The following is a 25,401-nucleotide window of genomic DNA, read 5'->3' as shown; positions in this document are numbered from 1 at the left end:
GAGCTCATTCATCACTTGTTATAATCTAATGGAGGGATCTAGAGGAAGCTGCTCTTCGAAGTCTTCCATGTGGACCAAGGGCCTCTGGGAGGTGAATCAGGATCTTCTAGAGACAGGAAGGTAGGAGGTACAGTAGGAGTTGTTTGTGAAAAAGAATAGTCATTCTGCAGCAGCTATGAAGTTTGACATGGGAGGAGCGTAGAAATTGTCACTCCCACCCATACAACAAGGAAGACTATAAATGAACTTATAATGAATGATTTTTCTTAGACCTGTCAGAAAGTTCAAGTCACAGGGCAAACCACCACCTCAAATCTAAAGACGTAGGCAATTCGTAAAATAACAGCCAAGATCAGTCTACCTGACGCAGAAGCCACTAGAATCATAATCTGGTATGAACACTTAAATGCTAAATTTGACTAACTTCTGGAGGCTGAGTGTGGATTCGCTTGAGAGTGAGAAACTCCTGGAAGCCCAGAATTAGCAGGGCGGCGGAGAGGAGAACATTTTCATGGGTTTTGCCTCCAGGAACTGCACCAGAGTCTCAAGATGAAGAATCAAGAAAAATTCCTGTATGTTTTGGACAGGGGAAAGGGAAAAGTAACCACTTGGCAATATGACCAGCATGTTACCCATAAGAAAGTCCTGCCCTCCAAGTAAAACATCTCACCAGAGCCACAGCGGCCTAGTGGAAGGACTCCAACTAGTCCTTCCAACTCCAACTTCCTCTAGAAGTTCGTTTGCCAACTCCAGCTTCCTCTAGACTTCCCTCTCACCGGGGGTGAGGGGAAGAGTGGCCTATTTAATAGTTCTGAGGGTCATAGCCCAGGGACTCAGGCCCACAAAAAGACTGATGATTAGACAAGATTATAAAATGCTTCTCCTCCTCACACCTTCCCAACACATCAGCAGGGCTCAAGTATAACCACGTGTCGCAACTGAAAGAGCCGTAAGACACAGGATCTATTTAGGAAGGAGTTCTTAGGGAAACCTAAAGACAGTAGAGAAGAAAAGAAAATAAGGAAGCTAGAAAAATGGAAGCCTCTGGCACCTAAAGATATGATAAACGCTAATCACAGCACAGTGCCCAGCATAAAACCTCATAAAACCTCAAATAAGATCTATTTATTTCAGTTTCTATTGCCCAATACATTAGGTATGGCTTCCAACCAAAAATTACAAAGCATGCTAAAAAGGCAAGAAAAAAAAAAGACAGCCTAAAGAGATAAACTAAGTATTAGACAATTGCATATGTAAGGAGCTTGGAAGTCACCACTCTGTCCTAAGACCAGGTACCAGCTAAACATTGAAAAATCAGCAACTCTTCTAAGATCCATAAGAGAAGGGAGGACACAGGGCAAACCACTACCTCCAAGATTGGGGACAGACAGGCAAGCACAGGGAGTCACCACTTACCACAGCAGGGATTCACATGTAATAGGAAGCCGCCCTGGGAACCAGGGCCAGCGAAGCAAAACCTGCAGTGTAACTGACGAATTGCTGGAGGTTCGGTGTGGATAACTGAGAGTTAAGAGCTGCAGGAGAAACCCAATCATTAGGAGAGTTCCACAGTATCTTGAGATTTACCACCAAGAGTTTGACCAGGTTCCCACAGTAAATGTCAGCGGGAGGAGAGGAAAAGGAACCATTTTTGAAATACACCAGAGTGCTCTGTTCTTTTTGTTTTTTTAAAGTTTATTTGTTTATTTTGAGAGAGAACACAAGTGGGGTAGGAACCGAGAGAGAGGGAAAGAGAGAGAGAATCCCAAGCAGGCTCCGTGCCATCAGTGCAGGGTCCAATATGGGGCTCGAACTCACAAACTGTGAGATCATAACCTGACCCGAAACCAAGAGTCAGACACTCAACCCACTGAGCCCACCCGGGTGCCCCAGGAGAGTGCTCTGTTCTTAACAAGGCCTGACCTCAGAAGAAACTAGTTAATCAGAGCCCAACCCGATGGGGTGTTATCAGAGCCTAACTGACCTAGAGAAAGTAAATACCCAGCCCCAGGCAGCTCTAGCCAAGCATCAGAATCAGACTCAGCCACGGCAGAGATTTTGGAATTGTCAGGAAGGGGATTTGGGGGCACCTGGGTGACTCAGTTGCTAAGCGTCCGGCTTCAGCTCAGGTCACGATCTCACAGTTCGTGGGTTCGAGCCCTGCATCGGGCTCTGTGCTGACAGCTCAGCGCCTGGAGCCTGCTTCAGATTCTAGGTCTCCCTCTTTCTCTCTGCCCCTCCCCCTCTCATGCTCTGTGTCTCTCTCTGTCTCTCTCAAAAATAAACATTAAAAAATAAATAAATAAAAAGTAAGGCGGGGGATGTAAAATAACTCCAATGAGTATATTAAGGACTTTATGACTATACCATGAGTTATGTCCAGTGGCTCTGAGGTAGGGATCAGCATGGAGGAAGTTCACTGGACCAAGGCTGCGGGGAGTCAGCAAGCAGGACCGAGCTGAGGGGGAGACTGGATTGTGACATAGGTACAACAGGGCGTCAGTCAGCTGCCCACCCAGCTGAGGCTGGGGTAGACCTCAAGCTCTGTGCTCACTTGGGGCGAGAAGGCCAGGCCTTCATACCCACACTGAGCAGCCATCAGAGGCGGCTGCCCCCAGGAAGGGAGGTACCTTAGGTAGGCGGTGAGGAAATCTCCACCACAGGGAGAGGCTGAGGGCTGCCTATCAGTCCTCGGGGCGTCTGGGTTGCATAGCAGAACCCACTACAGGCCATCTCTAGATTCCCACTGGTATAAACTAGGCCGTGAATGCACTTTTCTCTACAAGGTGACGAATTTGAAGGATACACCCCCAGGGGCCGATGTGCTGGGTCAGGGCTGTGCGGTGTGCTCCTCCCTGAGTCCGGTCATTGGGCCACAGCTGCCTCTGGAGGGTGGCATTCCTCTCTCCACTCACACTCCCCGGGGTTGATGGATGGCAACGCGAGCTCTGTCCCTCCCCTGTGAGACATATGACTGTTGTCCCCACCTCTTACCTGTACCAAAGAAAGTAACTCCAGGGGGCTGCATGGAGAATGAGGAGGGGTTTAAGCCCATTCTGTGATGAATTCCTGTTGGTTATGAATGTGCTTTAACTGATATTACTGAGTCCGTGATTTGACGACTTCCGGAAGTCTTTATCCTTCCAGTTTGGTAACAGGGGTCACCACAAGGAATCAGAAGCCTTGAACGCAGATTTCTGGGCCTACCTGTGGTTTGGGGACCCCAGGGGTGGAGGGTGGAGCCAACAGAATAAGCAGTCAGTTTCATCACACAGGTACCATCTGGCAAGACTCCTGTGCCTAGTCCTTGGCCCTAGAAAGGGACAGAGCCACCTGGTGTTAGATACCTCAGCAGGCTGGGGTTGAGATAGCAGCTTAGCCCCCGCTCGCTGGTGGCCTTGAACACATATTTACCACCTCCGGGCCTTTCTTTCCTCCTAAAACAGGAATTAAAACATCTTTGGAGGGTAATATGTGTGAACCATAATATCAGGGCTTGGTGCATGGTACGTGCTCAGCAAATGGTAACTGGGGATGGCGTCGCCTTGCTGTCAGGGCTGGCTCTGAGACTGTATGAGTGCATGGCTGGGACACGTATGCGTGCATGTATGAGTGCATTGAGGGCCATCCTGAACAGAGAGGTCAGGCCAGATTCACATGCCCACTGCAAGCAGGAGAAATGGGCCTCATGTCAGTCCCCGGCTGCCTCCTCTGGTCATTGCCCCTTTCTTTGAATCATAGAGTACTGTGTTCAAGCCTTTGCCTTGGGATTGATGCTCCAGGCAACACACAGTATAGGGCCAGGGCCCTGAGGCTAGACAGTACCTTTCTGCAAATGACAGACATGTCCTTCTCCCAGGCTGGGCCAGCCCCAGGCCCAGACCATAGAGCATGCCCTGAATGAAGCCTCCTGCACCTCTTCAGCCTTGTACACTCTCAGCAGGGCCCAAATGCCCAGCCCCGCCAGGGGGTTCTTACACTGTATGTGCAGAATTACAGATTTGGGATCTTGTAAGTCCCTTGGGATGTTGGCAGAGATTGATATCCAAAATTGAAAATGTGGGGAGAGGAGAAAAATGCCATGGACACAGACCTGAGATGCTCCCCACTGCCCTGCCCTGGGATAGACCAGAGCCCCTGCCCTATGTCTGGTTCTTTGCCCTCTCCCAAACCCTGTCCTGGGCATAGGCCCAGGAGAGAATGTGACAGGCCCTGGCCTTGAGGGTTCACATCTAGAGGAAGGAAAATGGCCTTGGATATCTGTCTTACCCTCTCTGATTCTCTGACACCAACTGGGTATCAAAACAATTCAATTCAATTCAATTCAACTCAACTCAATTCTGATACTAGCTGCCCAGAATTAGCACAGATCCCGCAGGCTAAGGACTCAGTCCCACAAAACTGCCCCCACTTCAGACACTAGTTGCAAATGGCTTGTCCAGGCACTTCTGTCCAGCTTGACTATGAATTCAGGGATTCACATGAGCCCCTTCTCAGTTTTGATGATTACTCAAATGGCTCAGAGAACTCATGAAAATACTTGGCTTACTGTTACTGGTTTGTTGTAAAAGGTACAATTGAGGGGCAGCCCAACGGGAAGAGATGCATAGCCAAGGTATGGGGTGAAGGTGGGGGACACCCGGAGCAACTATGTCCTCTCCGGGTGTGCCACCATCCGAGCATCTCCAAGCCAGAATCTCTGTGAACTTTGTCATTGGCGGGGGGTGGGGGGCAGATTTCATGGAGGTTTTATGACATAGACATGATTGACCAAATCATTGGCCACCGGTGACTGAGATCAACTTTGAACACTTCTCAGCAGCTACCATTTATTGAAAATGTACTCAATGTTGGGGCGCCTGGGTGGCTCAGTCAGTTAAGCGTCCAACTTCTGCTCAGGTCGTGATCTCATGGTTCATGGGTTCGAGACTCAGGTCAGGGTCTGTGCTGACAGCTCAGAGCCTAGAACCTGCTTCAGATTCTATGGCTCCCTCTCTCTCTGCCCCTCCCCTGCTCACTCTCTGTCTCTCCCTGTCTCTCAATAATAAATAAAGATTTAAAAAAATTAAAAAAAAAACCAGAAAATGTACTCAATGTTAAGCTTCATCTGTTTCTTCCCAAGTCTTCATAATAGCACTGAGGGCTGCTCATCCCAAGGAGGATCATCCCAAGGAGGATCCCAAGGGGGATCCGTTCATCCCAAGGAGGATCTGAGAGGCTAAGACTTGGTGGGTGGGGGTAGGGATGTCAGGATTCAAACCCAGCCTGTTTCTCACCAACACCCTGTCAGGACTCCTGGGCTGGAATCAAGGCATAAGAAGTTCAGAACCAAGCAGACCTAGTTGGACAGTCTGTGTTAGAACTGGGTGCCATTTGGGGGCAGGACGGGTTAGCTGTTGCGGTATAACAAACAATAAAACTCAGTAGCTTCGAAGAGTAAGCAATTATTCTTGCTGATGGGTCAAGCTCTCCTGGCCTTCACAGTCTTCTGTGCTCAGGGGCTGGGGAGTCCATGGTGGGGGTGCTGGTTAAGGATGGCCTTGCTCACTTTTGTGGTGGTTGCTGGCTATCTGCTAGGGAAAAATCTGGGGTGATAGAGCCACGTGTCTCTCACGGATACAGAGAGGGCTGAGGAATTTGGGAGATTTTTGCAATCAATCTACCACAGGAGGGACACGGCTGCTTTTAAGTATTGGATGCTCATTTTCCTGGGTCTCTCCTGAGGCTAGATTTCCTAGAGGTAAGCCAAGCATTTGGGGAAGCACTTTCTGTTTTAGGTGACATGCTGTGCACGTATAAATCCTCTCCTTTGCTAGGACCCTGGGTGACTGAGTGCGGTTAGGTGTAGAGCAGAGACTACCTCCTGGGAGCCTTGAAGCTGAGGCACAACGAGAGCTTCTCTCCCCTGTCTGGCCCGAGCCAGAAGGAAGGCCCAGCAAAGCCTTCCTGGGCGAGTGTGCGTGCAGAGGGAGTCCCCTCCTTTGCAAGAAAAGGCAACGTGAGCACCATCTGGTCTAATTCCTGCTAAAATCAGCCATCTTTAAGCCGAAGGAAAGTTAGGAAAGCATTTCACAGTGGAAATGCAAAATAACAGCACCGGAAGGAATGGCCCTTAACTTGAGCATATTGCAAATAGCAAGTGCGTATTTCTGAAGCCATTTCATGCACTGCAACGTGCCCTGGTGGCAGTGTTGAGTTATGATGAGGATGTAAGTCCCAGAGACAGATGGACCTGGACTTCGATCTCAGCCCCACCCAGACTCCCTGCATGACCTCCGTTAGGCCACAGCCCAGCCCTCAGCTCCACCAAAGTTCACGCTGGCAGACCCTGCTCCACCGTGTGAGCTCATAAATGTGATTTGATCATAACATGTTCATCCCTGCTGTGAAGGGGTGAGTCATGGAAAAGGGGCTCGTTCACAGGACTTCCTCTGTGTCGTCTAACTTCCCCACAGCCCTGTTGTCCCTGTTTTACATACGAGGGAGCTGAGGCTCAGCGAACACAAGCCACTGATCCCAGTTCCCAGAGCTACCCATTGGCATGGCGATGAATTTGAACTCAGGTCTCCTGGACCTAAAGTCTAAGTAATTTCCATGACCCCTAAGGCCTCCCTGGACTGACTCCTTCTAAAAGACCTCTGGTAAACAGATACCAGAAGAGCATGACGGTCACAAAACATCATGTGCTTTGTGTGAATATTTCTCCTACACTTCTCTCAACACAGTGGCTCAGGTGTGGTTACCTGAGAATCAACCTTATTTATTTTTTTAATTTTGTTGTTTATTTTTTAAAGTTTACATCCAAATTAGTTCGAATCAACCTTATTTACAGAGAAGCAACACTTTTTTTGTAAGTTTTTGATGTTTATTTATTTATTTATTTTGAGAGTGAGAGAGGAAGCACAAGCAGGGGAAGGACAGAGGGAGAGGGAGAGAGAGAATCCCAGGCAGGCTCTGCACTGTCAGTGAACCCTGAGATCATGACCTGAGCTGAAATCAAGAGTCAGACACTTAACCAACTGAGCCACCAGGCGCCCCGGGAAGCAACATTGTTATTAGGAGCCAGGCCTCCCATTAGGGTTAGAATGCGGTAGAATCCTTTCACCCTGACCAAACTGCTCAACGTGCTTCTCTTTTGGCAACATGAGCCCTTAATCTTTCTTGGAGTTGGCTCAAAATGGCTACCTTTTTGTTGACCCAACATGTTCTCTCAGATCTGAAAGATGCCATCGAAGTTATCTAGTCCAATTCCTGCATTTTCCACAAGAGAAAGGTTATCTGTAGAGGGAAAAGACCTCAACTGCATGGGACTCAGAACATTGGGATAGGGCCTCAAGTTCAGAGACCAGGTACTTAACATCAAAGTTTTCCTGGGTTGTCCAAAGAGATGTGCATAAATGCTCTTATTCAATCCTCTTGACAGTCCTGGCTGGTATTCATGTCCCCATTTTGAAGAAGAGGAAACAAAGGCCTGGAGAGATTAACTCATCTGTCCAGGGCCACACCCCTCACCAGTGGCCAACCTGGCACCGGAAGGCAAGTGTGACTGCAGAGGCTGATTCAAGAAGAACAACCAGAAATACACATGCCTACCCCAAATTAGGGAAATTCATTTCACACCGAGAATACACTCCAACCACTAGTCATTTCAGGAAGTGGTATTTTGTGATTGACTTGACTTCCTCTTAAGAAATGTGAGAGCAACCAGGTTCCTTTTTTCGGGATGTGCCTTCCAAAACATTCTTGCTGTGGCAGTTTCTGTGTTAACCCAGGCTCCCCCTCCCCCTGGAGACTGGACCGGGGCGCCTCTGAACCAGGAACTTGGTGATGAGACCAGATTCCTTTAGCAGCAGGGCCACTCTTTTGCTCCAAAGAGTTCTCAAGTGATAGAGGTGTCCCCTGACCCAGACAACAAGGGGCCTGGTGGGCTGTCTGTTGTTCAGTCCACTTTAATGTGTTTGGGGCAAAAGTGATACACCCCTCTCTCCACAACCAATCCCAACCTTCAACCAAGGTTCCGTTGCAGATTTGCCCTAGATGGCTCAATCGTTCATTCAATAAATAGTTATTAAGGTCTCTGGAGACACAAAGCTAGACAAGGGATGATGTGGTTTCTGGAAGAACCCAGAAGGAAACTTAAGACATGCTCACAGAGCTAATCAAAACTGCTACCATGCTGCCTTCCCTCACATTGCTACACAGAGGCAGATGCCAGGCTGTTCTGGCCAGAGCTCTGGGTGACCAGTTGGGGGAGATGGAGAGCAGCAAACACTCGTAAGGCCCCTTGGTCCATGGCCCAGATGGTCCATGGCAGGCCGTTTGAAGGCAGGAGGGGAAGGCAGAGCTCATAGTAGGAGGACCAGGCAGAACCAGGAAGTCCCCAGAGGTGTCCAGGCTAGGTCCGCAGGCCTGTGATCCCTGATGGGGCCCGCAGGAGCACATTTTGCAAGTAACTACCTCAGGACCGGAGGCTTTTGCTCTTAGAAAGGGGGCTGATATGTTATCGAGCAGAGTCAGTATATTCTGAGAGTAAACATTGTGCATGAGGAAGGGGCAGAGAGACGTGCCACACATTGGTGGTGACGAGCCTACCCCCAAGTCAGCACAGATCTCCACGATGGGCAGCAACGGATGGTGGCAGAGGAGTGGGGCTCCTGGGCAGCAGGGCTCGAGTGTTTTCCGGGGCAGTCACAACATGTGGCTTCATGACGGCGAGCACACATGTGTGTGAGGGGGAACCTGTGGGCGTGCGCCAGTCTGCACATACACATGCACACGTGGGCGGGAAGTGTGAGACTGTGTCTGAACCTCAGCGTGATCGTGTGCTTGGGACAGAATGTGTGTGTGTGAGTGTGGGTGTGAGGCGTGTACGTAAGAGTGTGAGTGTGTATCATGAGTGTGCATGCGTGTATACGAGTTTATCATGTGTTTGCACGTGCATGTATGTGAGTATAACATGCGCACACATGAGTGTAGGCATGTGTGCAAGTGTGTGTGTGTGTGTGTAAGTATATGCATGTGTGTGCATGTGAGCATTTGTGCATGTGAGCAGGTATGAGGACTGGCAGTTTCATATGTCTGCCTTCCCCTGTCACTAGATTATAGGCTCCTAAAAGCTGTAGCCCTGCTTCTCCAGTTACCTGTGTAGTAACTGGCATACAGGAGGCCACACACCTACATTTTGTGGGGGTCAAATATGTACCGAGCGTATGCTACCTGCTTTAAATCCTGATCTCATTTAATCTCCATCGCCACCCTGGGAGGTGGCAGTTGCTGCCCCCATTTCGCAGCCAAGGTGACTGAGGTACCGAGAGATGAAATGGCTTATTCAGTCCACTCAGCCAGAGCGTGGTGGGGCCAGATTTTGATCCCAAAACCCAGGCTCTGTCTGTTCAACCACATCACCTCCCATCACCCAGCAAACAGAAACCAAGAAAGAAAAAAAAGCTGATCGGGTGATAGAAGCTCATCGGAACACTGGGTCCGCAGAGGGTGGATGGGGGCCATGAGCCCTCGGCACTCGTATTCGGTGTGTGCCGAGCTGTAGCGGTTGCACGCTGTTCGCCACGGGCATGGCGAGTGTACCCGCCATCTCACTTCCTCTGAAATCACCTCCCCCCTCCTCTCCCTGTTGTATTTACATCAAGAGACTGCCTGCTGAGTAACACAAAGCTGTAAACAGAGAAGCCACATTTGGAAAAGCTTGAAATTCTTGACCAAAACACAAGACTCACAGAGAGGTCAAAGTAAACGACAAGCTAGCGAGCAAACTCTTTTAATGGTCAGTGCAAGTAAGCGTTACCTGCATCGGTAAGAACGTAAACTTCATTACAGCTATTCCTGAGGTTATGTAATATTGCAGGAATATCTGTTACCTCCCGGTATGAGGATACAGCTCTCTGGGCCAAAATGTTGGGAAAGAATGAGCCAGGAATGCTTCTTCACAGAGTTTATTGGGTTGTCAGTGCACAGCTGGTTCTTGCGCATCATGACACAGAGTCGGATGCTTATACACACTCTGGTAACGTGTCCTTATATAGCGTTTGGCAGTTTGCAAAGAGCTCCCACATACGCAGCCTTCCTACCTTAGTATTGCCTGTTTGCAACGGTAGAAAAGAAATTAACATCTCCATTTGATGGAAGAAGGAACAGGTACAGAAAAGGTAAGGGACTCGCTCAGAGTAATTCAGATCAAGGCTGGTGGAGCCAGGAGTCAGACTCAGTTCTCTTGCTCTTCATCCTCTTGACTCCCCGCTGTGAGGGCTGTTTTCACCTGGCCACAGCAATCGTTTCCATTTTACTTCATTTGGAGCCTTAAACATCTCTTGCCTAGATCATTCCAATCCTCCTGCTCAATTCTTAGCCTCCAGTGCTCGCAAGAGAGCCACCATGCACCGGCTGGGAGCCATGCTGTGGGATGAGCTGGCCTCTCGGGTGGGAAGATGGATGAACCCAGAAGCTGTGGGTAGAGACAAGGAGTGTTGCTTCCCCCACAGAGGTAGGGGACAACGTGGTTAGGGTACAAAGTAGGGAGCCCCCCCTCTACCCATCAACAAAGACATTTAGGACTAACTTTAACATTGAAGTCAACATCCATGACGAGGCACCTCCCTGTGCTAAGACCAAAATAACCACTGTGCTGGGGCTTGATGCCCAGGTTACATGTTTGGACTATTCTGGGTGCCTTGCAATTCCATATAAATTTTAGAATCAGCTTGTCAATCTCTACAAAAGAGTCATCTGGGATTGTGTCAAATCTGTAGACCATTTTGGGGAGTATTGCCATCTTAATGTTAAATCTTACAACTAGTGAACATATGATATTTTTCCATTTATTTAGATCTTTTCAGCTAAATTCTTCTCAATAGTGTCTTCTAGTTTTCTGACAATAAGTGTTGCACTTGTCATACTGGATTTATCCCTGTATATTTTGTTCTATTTGATGCTATTGTGAATGGAATCATTTTCTTTTATGAGTTCATTTTCAGATTGTTCATAGCGAGTGCATAAAAATACAATTAATTTTTGTACGTTGACCCTGTTACCCTTCAATCTTGCCGATCTCATTTATTAATTCTAATAGTTTTTTAGTAAATTCCGTAAAATTTTCTGTGTGCATGATCATGTCATCTGTGAACAGAGAGAGTTTCACTTCTTCTTTCCTAATCTGGATGCTTTTCTTTCTTTTTCTTCCCTAACCGCCTTGACTAGAATCTCCAGCACACTGTGGGCTAGAAGCAGTGAGAGCAGATATCCTTTTAAATCTATTGAGACTTGTTATGTGGTCTAGCATTTGGTCTGTCCTGGAATGTGTTCCATGTGCACTTGAGAAGAATGTGTATTCTGCTGTTCTTGGGCAAAGTATTCTATAAACGTCTGTTAGGTCTAGGTGGTTTGCAGTGTTGTTCAAGTCCTCAGTCCTGTGTTCCTCATTGCTGTTCTATCCATGACTGTAAGTGGGATGTTAAAGTTTGCAACTACTATTTTTGCACTATTTCTCTCATGAGTTTATTTTTGCTTCCTGAACTTTGGTGTTCTATTGTTAGGTGAATATATGTTTACAATTGTTACATCTTCTTGATTTATAGGCTCTTTTATTAATATATATTGACCTTCTTTCTCCCTTTTCATAATTTTTGTCTTAAAGTATATTTTGTCTGAATTTAGTACTCCACTCCAGCTCTCCTTTGGTTACTGTTTGTGCAGGATATCTTCTTCAATCCTTTTCCTTTAAACCTATATGTTGTCTTTGAATCTAAAGGACAATAGCCCCTCCTTACCTGTGGTTTCAGTTTCCCCAGGGTCAGTTACCTGTGGTCAACCGTGGTCTGGAAGATGATCTTCCTTCTGATATATCATTAGAAGGACAATAGTCGCCAAACCTTATGTCACATTGCCTATGTCATTCACCTCATTCCATCTCATTACAAAGGTATTTTATCATCTCACATCATCACAAGAAGAAAAGTAAATACAGTCTAACAGGATATTTTAAGAGAGAGAGAGACCACCTTCATATAACTTTCATTATAGTATGTTGTTATAATTGTTTTATTTGATTATTAGTTGTTGTTACTCTCTTATTGTGCCTATTTTATCAGAGGTATGTATGTATAGGAGAAAACACAGCACATATAGGGTTTGGTACTATGTGGTTACAGGCATCCACTGGGGGTCTTGGAGCATATCCCCCATAGATAAAGAGGGCTACTATAAGTCTCTTTAGACAGCATATGGTTGATGTCTTTTTAATCCATCCTTTCACTTCAGACTTTTAATTGGAGAGCTTAACCCATTTATATTTAATGTTATCGCTGATAAAGAAGGATTCACTTTTGCTACTTTGCTACTTTTTTCTGTGTCACATATCTTCTTTGTGCCTCAAATCTTTAATTACTGACTTCTTTTGTGTTAAATAGATATTTTCTGACATACTCTTTTAATTCCCTTGTTGTTTCTCTTACTATGTATTTTTGGGTTATTTTATTAGAGGCCGCATTGGGGATTACATCTTAATTTATGACAATCTGGTTTGATTTAATACCAACTTAATATCAACAGTATTATCAAAGTATCAAAAGTATTCAAAAGTATATCAAAAGTATTCAAAAGTATTATCAAAGTATCAAAAACTTTTCTTAGATATCTCTATTCCCACACGTGTACTTACGTGCGTGTTACACCTTCATACACTGTGTGCTTTATACACTGTGTGCTCATCAATAGGAATTTCTCATTATTGTTTTACGCAGTTATCTTTTAAATCAGATAAGAAAAAAAGAGAAATTACAAAGAAAAATACATCAGTCCTATCTTAAATATTTACCTATACATTTTACTGGTGTTCTTTACTTCTTGACATGGATTTGAGTTACTGTCTAGTGTCCTTTCGTTTCAGCCTGAAGGAATCCCCACAATGTTTCTTGTAGGGCAGGTCTGCTAACAGTTAGCTGTCTCAGCTTTGTTTATTTGGGAATGTGTTCATCACTCCTTCATTTTGGAAGAATAATTTCATCAGATATTGAACTCTTGGTTGACAGAGGTTTTGTTTTGTTTTGTTTTTCCCCAGCACTGCAGTTAAATATATCACCCACTTCAGGTTGAAGTAAGGTAGTGTGTGTGTACCAGATACTCAACAAAGGGTACACCCAGACAAGAGTTGGATTTTGAAACAGATAAGGGTGAAAAAAGTCTAGAAAGAAGTATATCTTGGAATGGGGAGACCCCATCCAGCTGTGCCTTCTGGGTGAGCTGAGATTACTGTCAGTCATAACCCACAAGAGCCTCACCCAGGACACATGACGACAGGCTGCAGAAGACTGCAGCCATGGTTTGGAAGGACAGTCTGTGGTTTCCAGGCTGAGACATGCGATGATTAGCATGGTGGCATAATTGGGGAAATAAGGAAGGAAATACCGTCTGTGAGAGAACGGATACGGAGGAGATGCACCATCTGTGCTGAGTCAGGAAGATTAGGAAGTGAGAGAGGAGAGGAAGGTGGAAACATGGGCTGAGAGGCATGACATGGGCATCAGCTAGAATTCTGTGAGTTGCAGGTCACTGAAAGGCAACCGAAACCAGCTAAAGCCAGAAGAGGGAATTTATCAGAAGTATATTGGAGATTTATTTACAAAATCTTTTGGGAGCTGGAGAACTAGGTTCGCAAAATGGACAAGAAAGATTCGGGGGGCTCCAAAGGGCCTAAAAGTAAGAAGCACAAGGATTGTCTTCTTGCGGGACAGTGTAAGCAAGACACCCCTGCAGGATATCTCCGCCATACTGGAAGGCACCATTGTCACAGCAGGACATTGTCACTGCCGCTAGGACTGGGAAGTCCATTCTAACCATCTCTCAGACTTTTTTGTGATACTCAAGATTAGATCAAAAACCAGGCAGGGGCATCTAATGGGCTGAGCCTAGGTCACCTGGCCACATCTGACTGCCTGCAGGGACACAGCAGATCCGTTCCTTACAGCTTTCAAAGAGGGAGATGGCGGGAGATTCCCCCATGATAGGAAGGGGCTAGATGTTTTGCAGCCTCAAAACAAGTTCCATTCCATCATTACAAATGAGGGGAAGAAAAGGTATAATTTTGAGAGCAGGGGAGTCTTGGGTAATTTTGTCAACTTGGAGAAAAGAGCCAGTGAGGGAAAGAGGGATTAAAGATGCAAAAGGAGGGCAAATGTCTAGAAGAGCAGATGGAGGTTCTGTGCCAAGGGGAGGGGTTGGGTTGCCCAGAGGAGAGGAGCAGGGGGCAGGGATTGTTGTGCAGGGGAGAGCCCTGACCTTGGGGAGAGGTGTGAGTTGAGAGAGAAGGCATCTGGGAAATTTCCATTCTTTCCATCTGTCCCAAGCCCTGACTTTCCACAACAAGCAGGTGTTTTCACAAGGGAGAAGACTTGTTTTCCAATAATGTGAAACTGACCAAAGTGGTGAGTCACCATTTTCTAAAATCTGACTCTTTGGAGAGGGGAAAGCATTTCAGACCTGCTTCCTTGAAGGACCCAAGTGAGGACAGTTTTTGCCATTTGGGCTTGGGCAGGCTGATGCTTGGGTAGGCAGTTGTCCTGCCACTGGGTGCCCCCCCCCACCCCACTGCTTCAGGGGAAGGGTGTGACAGCTCTTTGGAACGTCAGTATACCATATTTCCAGGACTCAGTATACCATATTTCCAGGACTATTGAGGTCACAATTCTTTTTTCCTCTCAGCCTCTGCCACAAGCAAGAGCTCAGCACAGGATCCTGCCTGGCCCAAGGTATCAGACCTGTGGGATGGGGTCCTTACTGTCCTGCCTGTAGTGCCCTAGGGGGAAACCACATACTCAGAGCAAAGCTGTCCCACTGTTAGTTCCACATACTCTCTAACAGAAGCTTCCCCTTCTAAGATACCCGCAATGAGACTTAGCAGCTCAATAAAATCTCTGTCTGAAAGCTTCCCAATTAAATGGGGAGCCCAGGAGACAGTTGGCCAAGTAAAGATTCTTAAGTGAGTAGTATTTGTCTGAACCCAACATTTACAGGGGCTTAAAAATGAGGCCTTTGAGTTCCATAGAAACCCCATGTGGTAGACATAGTTTAGCTGCTCAGAGCCCCTTCAAGAAAGGACTCACTGCCCAGGATCAGGGCTGCAGGGAGTGGGATCAGCTGACAGCCACTAGCTCTTAGCTCTTTTAGGGTCAGCCTCAGCTTTCAAGCCAACTTCATGCTGTTCTTGGGTGGCCCCCAGCCAACGACTATGCAAGGCAGCGGTGGCCTTCTCTTCTCGAGGTCCTCAGCCAATGACCCTGGAAAGTGGCAGTACACAGCCCTGACCACCTCCATCCAAAGCCAGACCCTTCTGTTGGGCCTTCTACTTTGGAGCTCCCCAGAGTGCTGGCAGAGACACTGACGTGGTACTCTGACACTCCCTTCCCACCCCACTCCTGAACACGTGTTAATTCCCAATAAAACTCTCATCTCAGCACCTGCCCTAGAGCTGGTATCCCATTCACTCATCCATCCCATACAGCAGCCCCCCCCCCCCCACCCCTGGACATTAGCTGTTACAAAGTTGAAGGCAATGTGGGACAAGTGCTACAATGGAGGTTGGAACAGAAGGCTGTGATGTCTGAACCCGCTCGGTCACCTAGGCCCCCTCTGCCCCGACCCCAGGACTACAAGACTCCAGACACCGTGCCCCAGGCTGCAAGTCACAACTGAGGGGCTTTCCAAGCCAAGCCTCCATGTTCTGGTCTCAACCCTCTTACTCTGGCCTGGTGTGCCTGGGTGGTTTTACAATGCCCAGTCCTGGATTCTGCATCTTTGTCCTGATTCTCTGGCCAGGATCCTTGGGCACCAAAGACCCAGAAAAGTAGGAGTCCAGGGCTCTAGATCCATTCTGGGGGCCTGGGCTGTAGTGTGTGGCCAAGACTGAAATTAAAAGCCAAGCTAAACATCTGAAGGAGGCATTGGGCCAAGGACAGAGACAGACATTGGGCCTAAGGCAACAGGACTGAGGCCAGGGACAGTGGGCCGCGCAAGACGCCCTGCTCTCTGGGACAGTGAGTCCTGCAACACCCAAGTGCCCACAGGCTAACCAAGGATACGTTCAGAGTACCAGCAAGGCAAGGCCACCAAAGTGGCAGAAAAGTTCACCTTTGATGAATCCCACACGATCATGCAATTAAAAAATCTAGAAAGAATACTTTAAATTCAGCATACTGTTAAGTTTTGTTTATAGTTTATATTTAAATTATGGGTTATAATATTTAAATTATGGGTTAATTTTTAAATTATGGGTTGGTCCTGGGTAATAATTATGGGTAATTTAAATTTTATATATTTAAATTATGGGTAAGGTCTTCATCAGCCCTGGCAAGAGGCCTTTTAGAAGGTTCCTGTGGCCTCAGGGATGGGTAATGAGAGAGATAGTAAAGGTGCTGAACTCTAACCATGGGGCTCTGAGCAGGGAAGGGACCCCGAAACAGGGTCCAAAAGGGTACATCCAAGTCTGGTAGGCAAAGAAGGGCAGCCAGAGGGTATATCTGGTGGGAAGTTCAGCTAGAGTAACAAAGGGGACCAACTAGGTAATGACTCTCCCTTTCATAACCATCCAAGATATTTCGAGGTTGACAGTGGGGGCTTGGCCTCACTAGCCATTCAAGGGCTCAGACTACAGGGCTTCTCCCTTCTCTTGCATGGGCTTCCAAGATGGCGCCAGAAAAGGGAGCTGAGCATGGAGGAGTGTTGGGGCAAGGAGTCCTGTGGGCCACAACTAGAGGCAGCTGCATCATGTCCTCTCCTAAACAATGGCCAGGGCACAGTCACACCGAGTGCAAGGAGGCTGGGAAATGGAGGGTATCTGGGCATTCCCATGAAGGAGGGGAGAACAGATCTGGTAGAGAGCTAGCATTCTCTGCCCACAGCAAAGAGTTGTCAGCCGAGGCAGCGGCGGGCACGGAGTCAGCAGGGGAGTAAATGGTCAGAGGTGTGCTGGCAAACACCTAACAACCCGCTGCCTAGAAGGAAACAATGTTAAGTCCTGATTGATAATGTTTACTGATTTTCTTGATGTAAATACTCCCACCACCACCAATTTCAAACTACCAGCATGATTGCTGAACACGGAGTTGCCAAGAGATGTGAGTAGCCCTGCAATATATAGATCAATTGAGTTCTTCATAGAATCAGAACCAACAGGAGATATAGATAGATAGGTAGATAGATAGATAGACAGATATAGATAGATAGATATAAAATGTATTATAACATATTTATAACATATCTAAATATATATAATACATTTATATGACATACAAAATCGACCCTCACAATAGTATTTTCACCATGCATTTATAAAAGGTGCAAATAACCTTAAGAATGTAGACACTATGGAAATGTGGGAACATAATTAGGAAGTGATGTGTGTTGAGTGTGTATTCCCTTTGTTTTTAATATAATTTAGTTTGCTGTTTATAAAATTAAGCTTATAACATGTAATTTCTAATGATGCCTGTTAAAATTGCCAAATTCCTGAAAACTTAGCTATCAGCTCTCACTGGCTTTTGCTACTGGCCAGCTGGTCCAGCACACCACTGGGATGGACAGGAGTGACGTGCCAGAGAGCTGCAGCGTCAGCCTCCTGGCAACAGGGACAGAGAGCACTAAAAGCAGGAAGTCAGGGGACACTGGTGCTGGTGACCGCTGCGCAGGCATCTCAGACTCTGCAACCGCGGTGTTTTCTCCTTCTGCCTCCAGAAGAGCACACTCTGTCCTCCCTACAGCTTCCGGAACAGGGGAGCAGGGTTCTGCTATCCATATGACATCTCGGTAAAAAATAGAGAAAGGCTCACCCTCCTGCCAGCAGATCCCTCGAATGGCGCTAGAACACAGAGCTTTGCCAGCAGAGCCCAAACCCAGCCCTACTCCCCCCTCTACTGGACACCGTTATACAGTGCACAGGCCATACAACAGTACCTGTGGCTCTGTGTGGAATGGAGCAGTCTCCCGGTGAAACTTGGGATAGAGGCCCCTTTCCATTTTCTGAGTGGGAGGTTGGCGAAATGTGTCCCTCCCTGAGAAGACTCCCTTGGGATGACAGCAGGCAAAGACTGCCTCTGGTGTCCCCAAGCTCACAGATGCAATTATCTCCTAAAGTAGTGGTTCTCAACCCTGGTCACATGTTGGATCACCAGAAGAGCTTTTACAACTCCCAGTGACCAGTTTACATGCCAGACTATATAGGACCCAGTGGCAGATGGGACACAGGTGTTAGTTTTCAAAGCTCCCCAACATGCAGCCAAGGTTGAGAACCACTGATGTGAAGCCATCTTGGCTCTGGTCAATGACACTGGATTGGGTGACCACCTGACTGAGAGGTGTGCATTCTAGTGGATGCCTTTGAAGAGTTCTACCCTCCCAAACCTCTCCACTCACCCTTCAGCACCTAGCCACGTCTGGCCCACAGCAGCGTTAGGAAATGCTGAAATGATGCACGCCAGGGAACTGGAGAAGGGAGACCCAGGACCACTGGGGCAGGGGCAGGGCAATGGGAAAGAGGCCATCTCTCTGTCTCTACTTCTATGTGAGGCCTGTATCTTTCTGCCTTGGTCTCAGTCTCCTGCCTGTAAGTCAGGGAGTAGTCTGTTCCTTCAAACAAAAACTTATGCAAGAGGTCACCATGTTCAGCAGATCTCCTTGCCCCATTCTTGTCCTCATCCCACCTTCCCTCCTTGAAGCCTCAGAGGGACCTAGGGGATCCTAGGGCCCTGTGGTACAGGCTTTGTAAACAGCAAGAAGGAGGGGACACTAATGTCCCTTCCAGCTGGACTCTATGGATCCCCTCATCCAGAGGAGTCCTGGGAACTTGGTCTGAGGGCAGAGAAAAGGAAGAGCTATGTTGTCCCCACCCCACCCCTGTCCCCCATCATTCTCAGGTGCACAGTCCAGAGTAGCTCTTGCCCTGGTCCCAGCTTTACTTCTGGGTTTGAGCCCAGAACCTCTGTGGTTTTGTCTGAATCCAACACTGATCCCAGGAAAATCAAGAGGGTGAGTCCAGCAACTTAATGTCATTGGGGGAAACAGCTGCACAGGAAAAGCACCCGGGGGTTGATTCTTAACCAAAACAAGTGTGAGTGGACCCAAACTGAATCCTCAGGGCATTTTCGTGCCTCTAGCTTGGAGGACGTGGTCCAGGCTGCATTACTCACAGGGCTTCATGATTGCTCAAGACGTTGTCACTGACCACGGGACCTTACCCTGTGACCCTGATGTCAACATGAGATTTTCCAGATCTGTATCCTCCCCAGTGCTCCCCAGTGGCCTCTGTCCCAGCCTGACCCGGCCTCTACCTGGTCTGAAAGGAAAAGGAGGGCAATTCCATCATTCAGTGGTGTTTCTTGGATCTGTCCCCCAAGCCAGTATTCCTCATAGAGCTTGTGGCCTGAGTCCAGCCTGAGGCTCAGGGCTGGGAGTGCCGGAGGGATGTTGGGCAGTCTGTGAGACACAGATAAGAGCCCTGGGGAAGTGTTTAATGGCTCCTGCTGGTGGTAGAATCAGGAGAGTTTTACAGGGAACTTGCTCAGAATGATCAGGCTTGTGTAACTGAAACCATGAGACAGCACACTCCAGAGAGAGGGAGACGCTAGTGCAAAGGCACAGGGGCACACGGGCTGCACGTGCACATGGCTGTGTGTGGTAGCATGCCCAGGAGATAGGTCACAGATGAAGGCATGGGCAATACCATGAAAAGCCTTGAATATTATATCAAAATACTCATTCATCTCTTCTGAGGGGTGGCCGAGGGCCAGAAAAAGTTGACTTCTTGCTGAGTAAGACAGCTTTGTCTCCAGGCACTCTGCTTTCTCCCTGCAACCTGGCCGTTGGACCTCCCACATCCTGGTGAGTCCTTGACCTCTGCAATCCTCTCCTCCTCTCTGTAGGCCAGACTTGTCCTCTCTAGCACGGATTGCTGCAGGGCCTCCCAGTAGACCCCTAGCCCCCAGAACTTCTGCCCATCCAGGTGCCAGAGTTGATTCCACATTAATAGGACATTTGGGGTTCAATAGACATGGGGGCACTCTGAGGATCAGGGAGGGAGCATGGCTGTTCCAAGCAAAATGGTCATCATTGAGACCCCTCATCTTCAACTGTTACAAGGTCCACACAGCACTCAGGCTCAAAAAACAACCACAAAAAACAAAAAACCCAGCCCCAGGCACAAATGCCTAACCTCTCATGGGGTCATTTAAGGGGCACAAAGGCTGGTCCTCACCATCCAACAAGTTCCTCGAGGGCTCTCGAGTCAAAAACTGCTCACACGAACTGGTTGGAATTTAGGGATTTAGAAAGACTGGCATCATAGAAAACTATCAGCTGTAGACACACAGCCCTGGATTCACATTCCCATCCTGACTGTATTGTATGGCTTTGGGCAAGTTGTTTAACATTTATGTGCCTTATTTTCTTTATCTGCAAAGCCACGACAATAGCACCTGCCTCGGAGAATTTGAGAAGTATGTGACATATTGAATAGAAACACCAGCCTAATGCCAGACACATAATAAGCACCTAATAAATGATAGCTGTTAGTGTGACTGCATTTCTTGGGCACTCTTGAGGCTCTTGAGGCTGAACTCCCCAGAAGCCCCGCTATGCATTCTTTAGAGTCGTTAGTATTAAACAGTTAGCAGATTCACTACTCAGTGAACAGTTTTTGAGATCCTACTAAGTGCGGGCCCTGAACTTCGTGTGCATCCTGACTCCTCTCACCTTGTTAAGGCAGCAGAGACATTCCTAACACGCATCCCTCTGCTTGCTGGGCCCATCCAGTAAGGATGTGAACACCGCCCAGGCTGCAAGCTCCTTCTAAGACACGCCTGTCTTTCACAGTTGAACCTTGAGTTCCTAAACCGCCTGCAGGAGACATCAGGCGGAGCAGGTCCCATTAGACGGACCTGCCCGTTCCCCCCCAAGAGCGCTGTCCCCGGGGACCTAGGCAGGACAGGCGGGCCTCGGCGGGTATTCCCTGCCTCCTCTCCCCACCGCCAGCGCGCGCGCTGGACTGGCCCTCCCCGCGCAGTGGGCGGATCCGTCGGGAGCCGTCCGACCCGCCTGCGGCTGGGCCCCGGCTGTACCGCCCTCCAGCTCGCGGACGCGCCCCGCCCGTCCGCCCGCGGGGAGCCCAGCCCCACGCGCCGGCTCCGGGATGAGCAGTGCCGCGTGCGCCCCGGGGCCGAGGGACAGCCAGGCCGCCCCGCCCTGGCCCCGAGAGTGATCAGCAGCCGTTACCGAGCCTTTTCATGGTTCGCTTGGATGGGAATTAATTCTGGGATGGATAAATAATGCATTGAGGTTCACGTAGTCCAAGGCAAGCCTTCGGTCGGGAGCAAAGGAGAGGGAGCCAAGGGAGTCTCGCCGGTAAAGCCAAGCAGCCATGGGGGCCCGAGCGGGGCAGGAGGGGCAACTGGGCAAGAGGAAGAGAAAAGGGAAGTGGATGACAGCATGATCGGCACAAGGACGCTGGCCTGGCGGCTTCTGAAATATGCTGAGCCCAAAGATCAGGCAAGCCAGGAGGGGTAAGTCCAACTTCCTGGGGCGGATCTGGGCACAATGTGTGTCTCTTGGCTAACACGTGCAGACACTTAGCCGGCTGCCATACTGGGAGTCAGATGAGGCAGGCATTCCAAAGGAATCTTCCTGACGGACATGCCTTCCCAATGAGGCTCCTGGGGTCTGTGGGGGTCAGACCAGAGACTGCAAAAGGGCAGTAGCCATGTTAGTGCCCAGTGGATGTTCAGCCCTCATCCAGTATTCTGTGTTTTGCTGAGTTCCTGGGTGGCTCAAAGTGACCAGGTGACAAGTTGGTGAAAACTTTATTCCTTTACCAAAAAATGCAGGACACTCAAGATTTGCCCTAGCAGCCAAGACAAAAGTGGCCCTCACTAGGGAGGGCCGTATCCTGGTTTCTGGAGACAGCCAGGTCCAAGTGAGAACCCTCATTCCTGTGGCCTGGGAGGGTGTTCTGTAGAGCCTGAAGGAGCCACCTGGGCTGGGCTGCAGGAAGCAATTCCTCAGGCAGGTCCCATGGGGAGAACTCCTAGGAAGCTGCACAGCCTGGAGATGAGGGTGTGAGGGCAGAAACTTAGAGATAAGTAAGAGATGGCAGTCTGGAGAACCTTGCAGGGATGATCTTGCAGGACTCGGCCACTGCCCCAGCCAGCCCATGTCCCTGCAGAGTGGCCTGGAGACTCAGGACAAGTCCCAGGACTAGGAAGAGCATCTTCCTAGGGATAGCAACTTCTTGGCCTGAGTGTCATTTTAGATGAGAACATCTATCATTTAAGAAAATAGAATGTGCCTGAAAAGGTGGCCAGTGTTTGGGGAGGGCTGAGCCTCCCTTATGAGCAATGACGATGAGGACAGGTGGTTTGGAGGTGGGTCGAATACCTGCCTGGGGAGCTTGGAAACAGCGTGTCTCTCCCCATGTGTGTGTGTGAGTGACAGGGACCCTCCAGCCCCCCGTGAACTCATGGACAACACACCCATCTCATTAGCTTCTAACAGATGACTACTGGATAGGCTGGCCTTCCAGAGCGTGGTCACAACTGTCAGGACTCTTCCGAGGGGTGCTCCAAATGGATGATAACCTGTGGACCCTGGTGGGCAAAACAGGCTGTGCGTGGCTCTGCTGAGGGGTGGGAGTGCAATCTAGTGACCAATTAAAGGGTTGGGCCAGGCCATGCATGCACTTTGAGAAAACTTAAGTCTGTCCTCCCACCTGTCTAATGTGCTAGCCACTGGCCAGATGTGGCTGTTGAGCCTTTGACATATGGCTAGTCCAAATTGAGAAAAACACACACTTGATTTTGATGACTTGGCAGAAAAAAAGAATGTAAAGTATCTTAATAATGATTATATTGAGTACATGCTGAAATGACAACATTTTGGATATATTGGGTTAAATAAAATACAGCATTACATTTAATTTCACCCGTTTTTTTTTTTATTTTTTTTTTTACTTTCTTTTAAAGCAGCCACTAGAACATTTACAATTACAATTGTAAATCGTATATGGCTCACATTATATTTCTATCGCACCGTACTGGTCTAGAAAGAGATCGGGGCTTCAGCAAAGGGGCTCTCAGGAAGCCAGCCTTTGAAATCCTGAACTTCTTACAGAGTTGTCCTAGGTCAGCGGTTCTCAGCCAGGAATGATTTTGTGCCACCCCGCAGGGGACCTTTGGCATCGTCTGGAGACATTTTTGGTTGTTCCAAAATACTAAGGTGGAGGGACACTCTGCTGGATGATATTATCTGGTGAGATATGTTAAAAGATGACTTTTATGGTACTGCGTGTCAGCTAACTACTTACCCACAAACATGTATGATCATAAACTATGATAAGAAGCATTCTAAGAGCATATACTACAAACGTAGCATCCAGAGGAAATAAGTGGTACTTGAGCTGTAAGCTGGGAAATGACAGGGAAGTAACTAGGCAAAGAATGGTGGAAGGTAGAGGCTGCCTTCTAGGTGAGCAACAGCATGTTCAGGCACTGTGGGAGGGGAGGGGCACACAGGAGTAGGAGGCTGAAGCTGGGGGCAGGGAGGGGCAGCAGGCACAGCATGAGGCCAGAGACCAGGTCCGGAATTGGATGATGCAGGGTCAGGCTTTCAGTTTGTTAGGGAATAAACCCCCCTAAGGACATTTCTGGAGCAATACAGACCAGAATGTGTGTGTGTGTGTGTGTGTGTGTGTGTGTGTGTGTGTACCTGTGCACACCTTAAAGAAATTGGGCTGTGGTAGAAAGAAGAACTCACATCAAAATTCATCTCCATTGAACCTATTCGGAGCTGGGCAGGATACATGTTATAAACACAGCAAGCATAGTATGCAAATCACAGCACTTGATATCCAGATATTGCCTTGTCCAGACTGCTCCAGACTGTTGGTATTCCAGATATCCTTCCAGGCTGTGCCACTATGTGGGTACACTGGGTTGCATGAAAAAAAATGGGGTTGCTTTTGGGGATAGTTAATAAAATCAGCCTCAGCCAGCTCAGAAGCCTCTGGGGTCTGGCCAAAAGGCTGCTCTGCAGAGAGGGTCTTCCCAGGCACCCTTCTTCAGAGTCAAGTGGGCTGTTAACTTCCTGGCAGGCCCCCATCCAGGCCAGCCCTGTTGGCAAAGGCTGCCAACACCTGAAAGCTGTCCTCAGGTCTTTTTCCTATGGAGGGGGAGACGTCAAGATTGAGAACCTCTGAGGGAGTGCCTACGGTCACTTAACCTGCATATAGAGCTAAGTTTGGTCCTCTGTCATGCCCTGACGGAGCTCACTTTCCAAGAAATTAGAGGCAGAAGAGGCAGATGTCAACATGGGACACACACACACACGCACACGCACACACACGCTTGCACACCGGCATATACGTAAGAGGACAATAATAATTCATAAAATAGAGAGGCACCCAAGCTAGCTGGAAGAGGCTCTAAATAGGCCAGTGGATTCAAATATTGTGCTTAGTTTTAAGTGCATCACACAATTCAGACTGACTTCAGGAAAGTTGTCCAGATTGGCTCAAATCAGCATAATGTGGCCATTAATACAGTATGTGATTTTAGCTTGCCATTGCTTGCTTAGGACCAGTTCAGACTCCTCCTAGCTAGTCATGGCCTGTTGAAGTAAGCCCAGGCTATTTGGAACCAGGGGTGGCTCCCTGCTCCCCGCCTGGCTCCAGAGGTCCCTTCCAGGGACCCTTCCCTGTCGCCTTGCCCCAGCAAGCTCTTCCTCCCCTGATGCCCATTTCCATATTCCCAGAGTGGGAATCGAAGAGAGAGCTTACCCTGCCCTTGCCACTTTTCCCAGAAGAAAAATAAGATAAATTCACTAAAACCCCATGAATTTATTACATATACAGTGGAGCAAGTCACAAGTCTGTGTGTTTTGTGACACTAAAAGTTGCCATTTCTTTTTCAAGACAGAAAATAAAAGCATAAGGCAGGTGCCTTCTCCTCTGGGAATAGGAGAGGAGGAGCAGCGGAACCTCGTGCCGTAGCTCAGACCCACTACCACATTCTGTGCACGCTCCCTCCTCTGCTCACACAGCCCCTGGGAACACCTGGTTAGAACCAGGTCTGTCTCCCCACCTCTCCAGCCGTAGGCAGAACAGAGCCCCCAAATACTTGACCGCGGTGCAGCCCCAGCTGGCTCCAGACTGTTCGCCTTTCTGAAATCCCACTGTAATGGGGCTTGTGTCTTCAGACATCGGGATGTTATGTCAGTCTTGCTCGAGGCTTGTTGTTCTGGCCTTGCCCTAGTTTACTAGGATGAGGGATGGGACACAGACCTGTCACTTTACCTCCCAAAGAGCTCTGGACTCGGCCTGTCTCACTCATCCTCGTGCCATCACCCACCTGCAGCCAT

The 25,401-nt window shown here is 48.4% G+C and overlaps 1 protein-coding gene across 6 annotated transcripts in view; it reads left to right on the top strand.

Annotated features, from left to right (window-relative positions):
• Positions 1 to 25,401, top strand: part of ARHGAP22 (Rho GTPase activating protein 22) — a 174,292-nt gene that overhangs the window by 11,195 nt on the left and 137,696 nt on the right. Inside the window, exon 1 of one of the 6 annotated variants that reach the window (XM_027062518.2) lies at positions 21,112 to 21,554. The exons of the other annotated variants lie outside the window; for them this stretch is intronic. Within the exon in view, the coding sequence (XP_026918319.1) occupies positions 21,521 to 21,554 (34 nt within the window). The 5' untranslated portion in view covers positions 21,112 to 21,520. Of the gene's footprint in view, positions 1 to 21,111; positions 21,555 to 25,401 lie in introns of those variants that run through there. 6 annotated transcript variants of the gene reach the window in all.

The sequence above is a fragment of the Acinonyx jubatus genome, chromosome D2 (assembly GCF_027475565.1).
Source record: "Acinonyx jubatus isolate Ajub_Pintada_27869175 chromosome D2, VMU_Ajub_asm_v1.0, whole genome shotgun sequence".
NCBI lineage: Eukaryota > Metazoa > Chordata > Mammalia > Carnivora > Felidae > Acinonyx > Acinonyx jubatus.
Note: the sequence above shows the minus strand (reverse complement) of the source record. Positions and strands in the feature narration are given on the sequence as shown.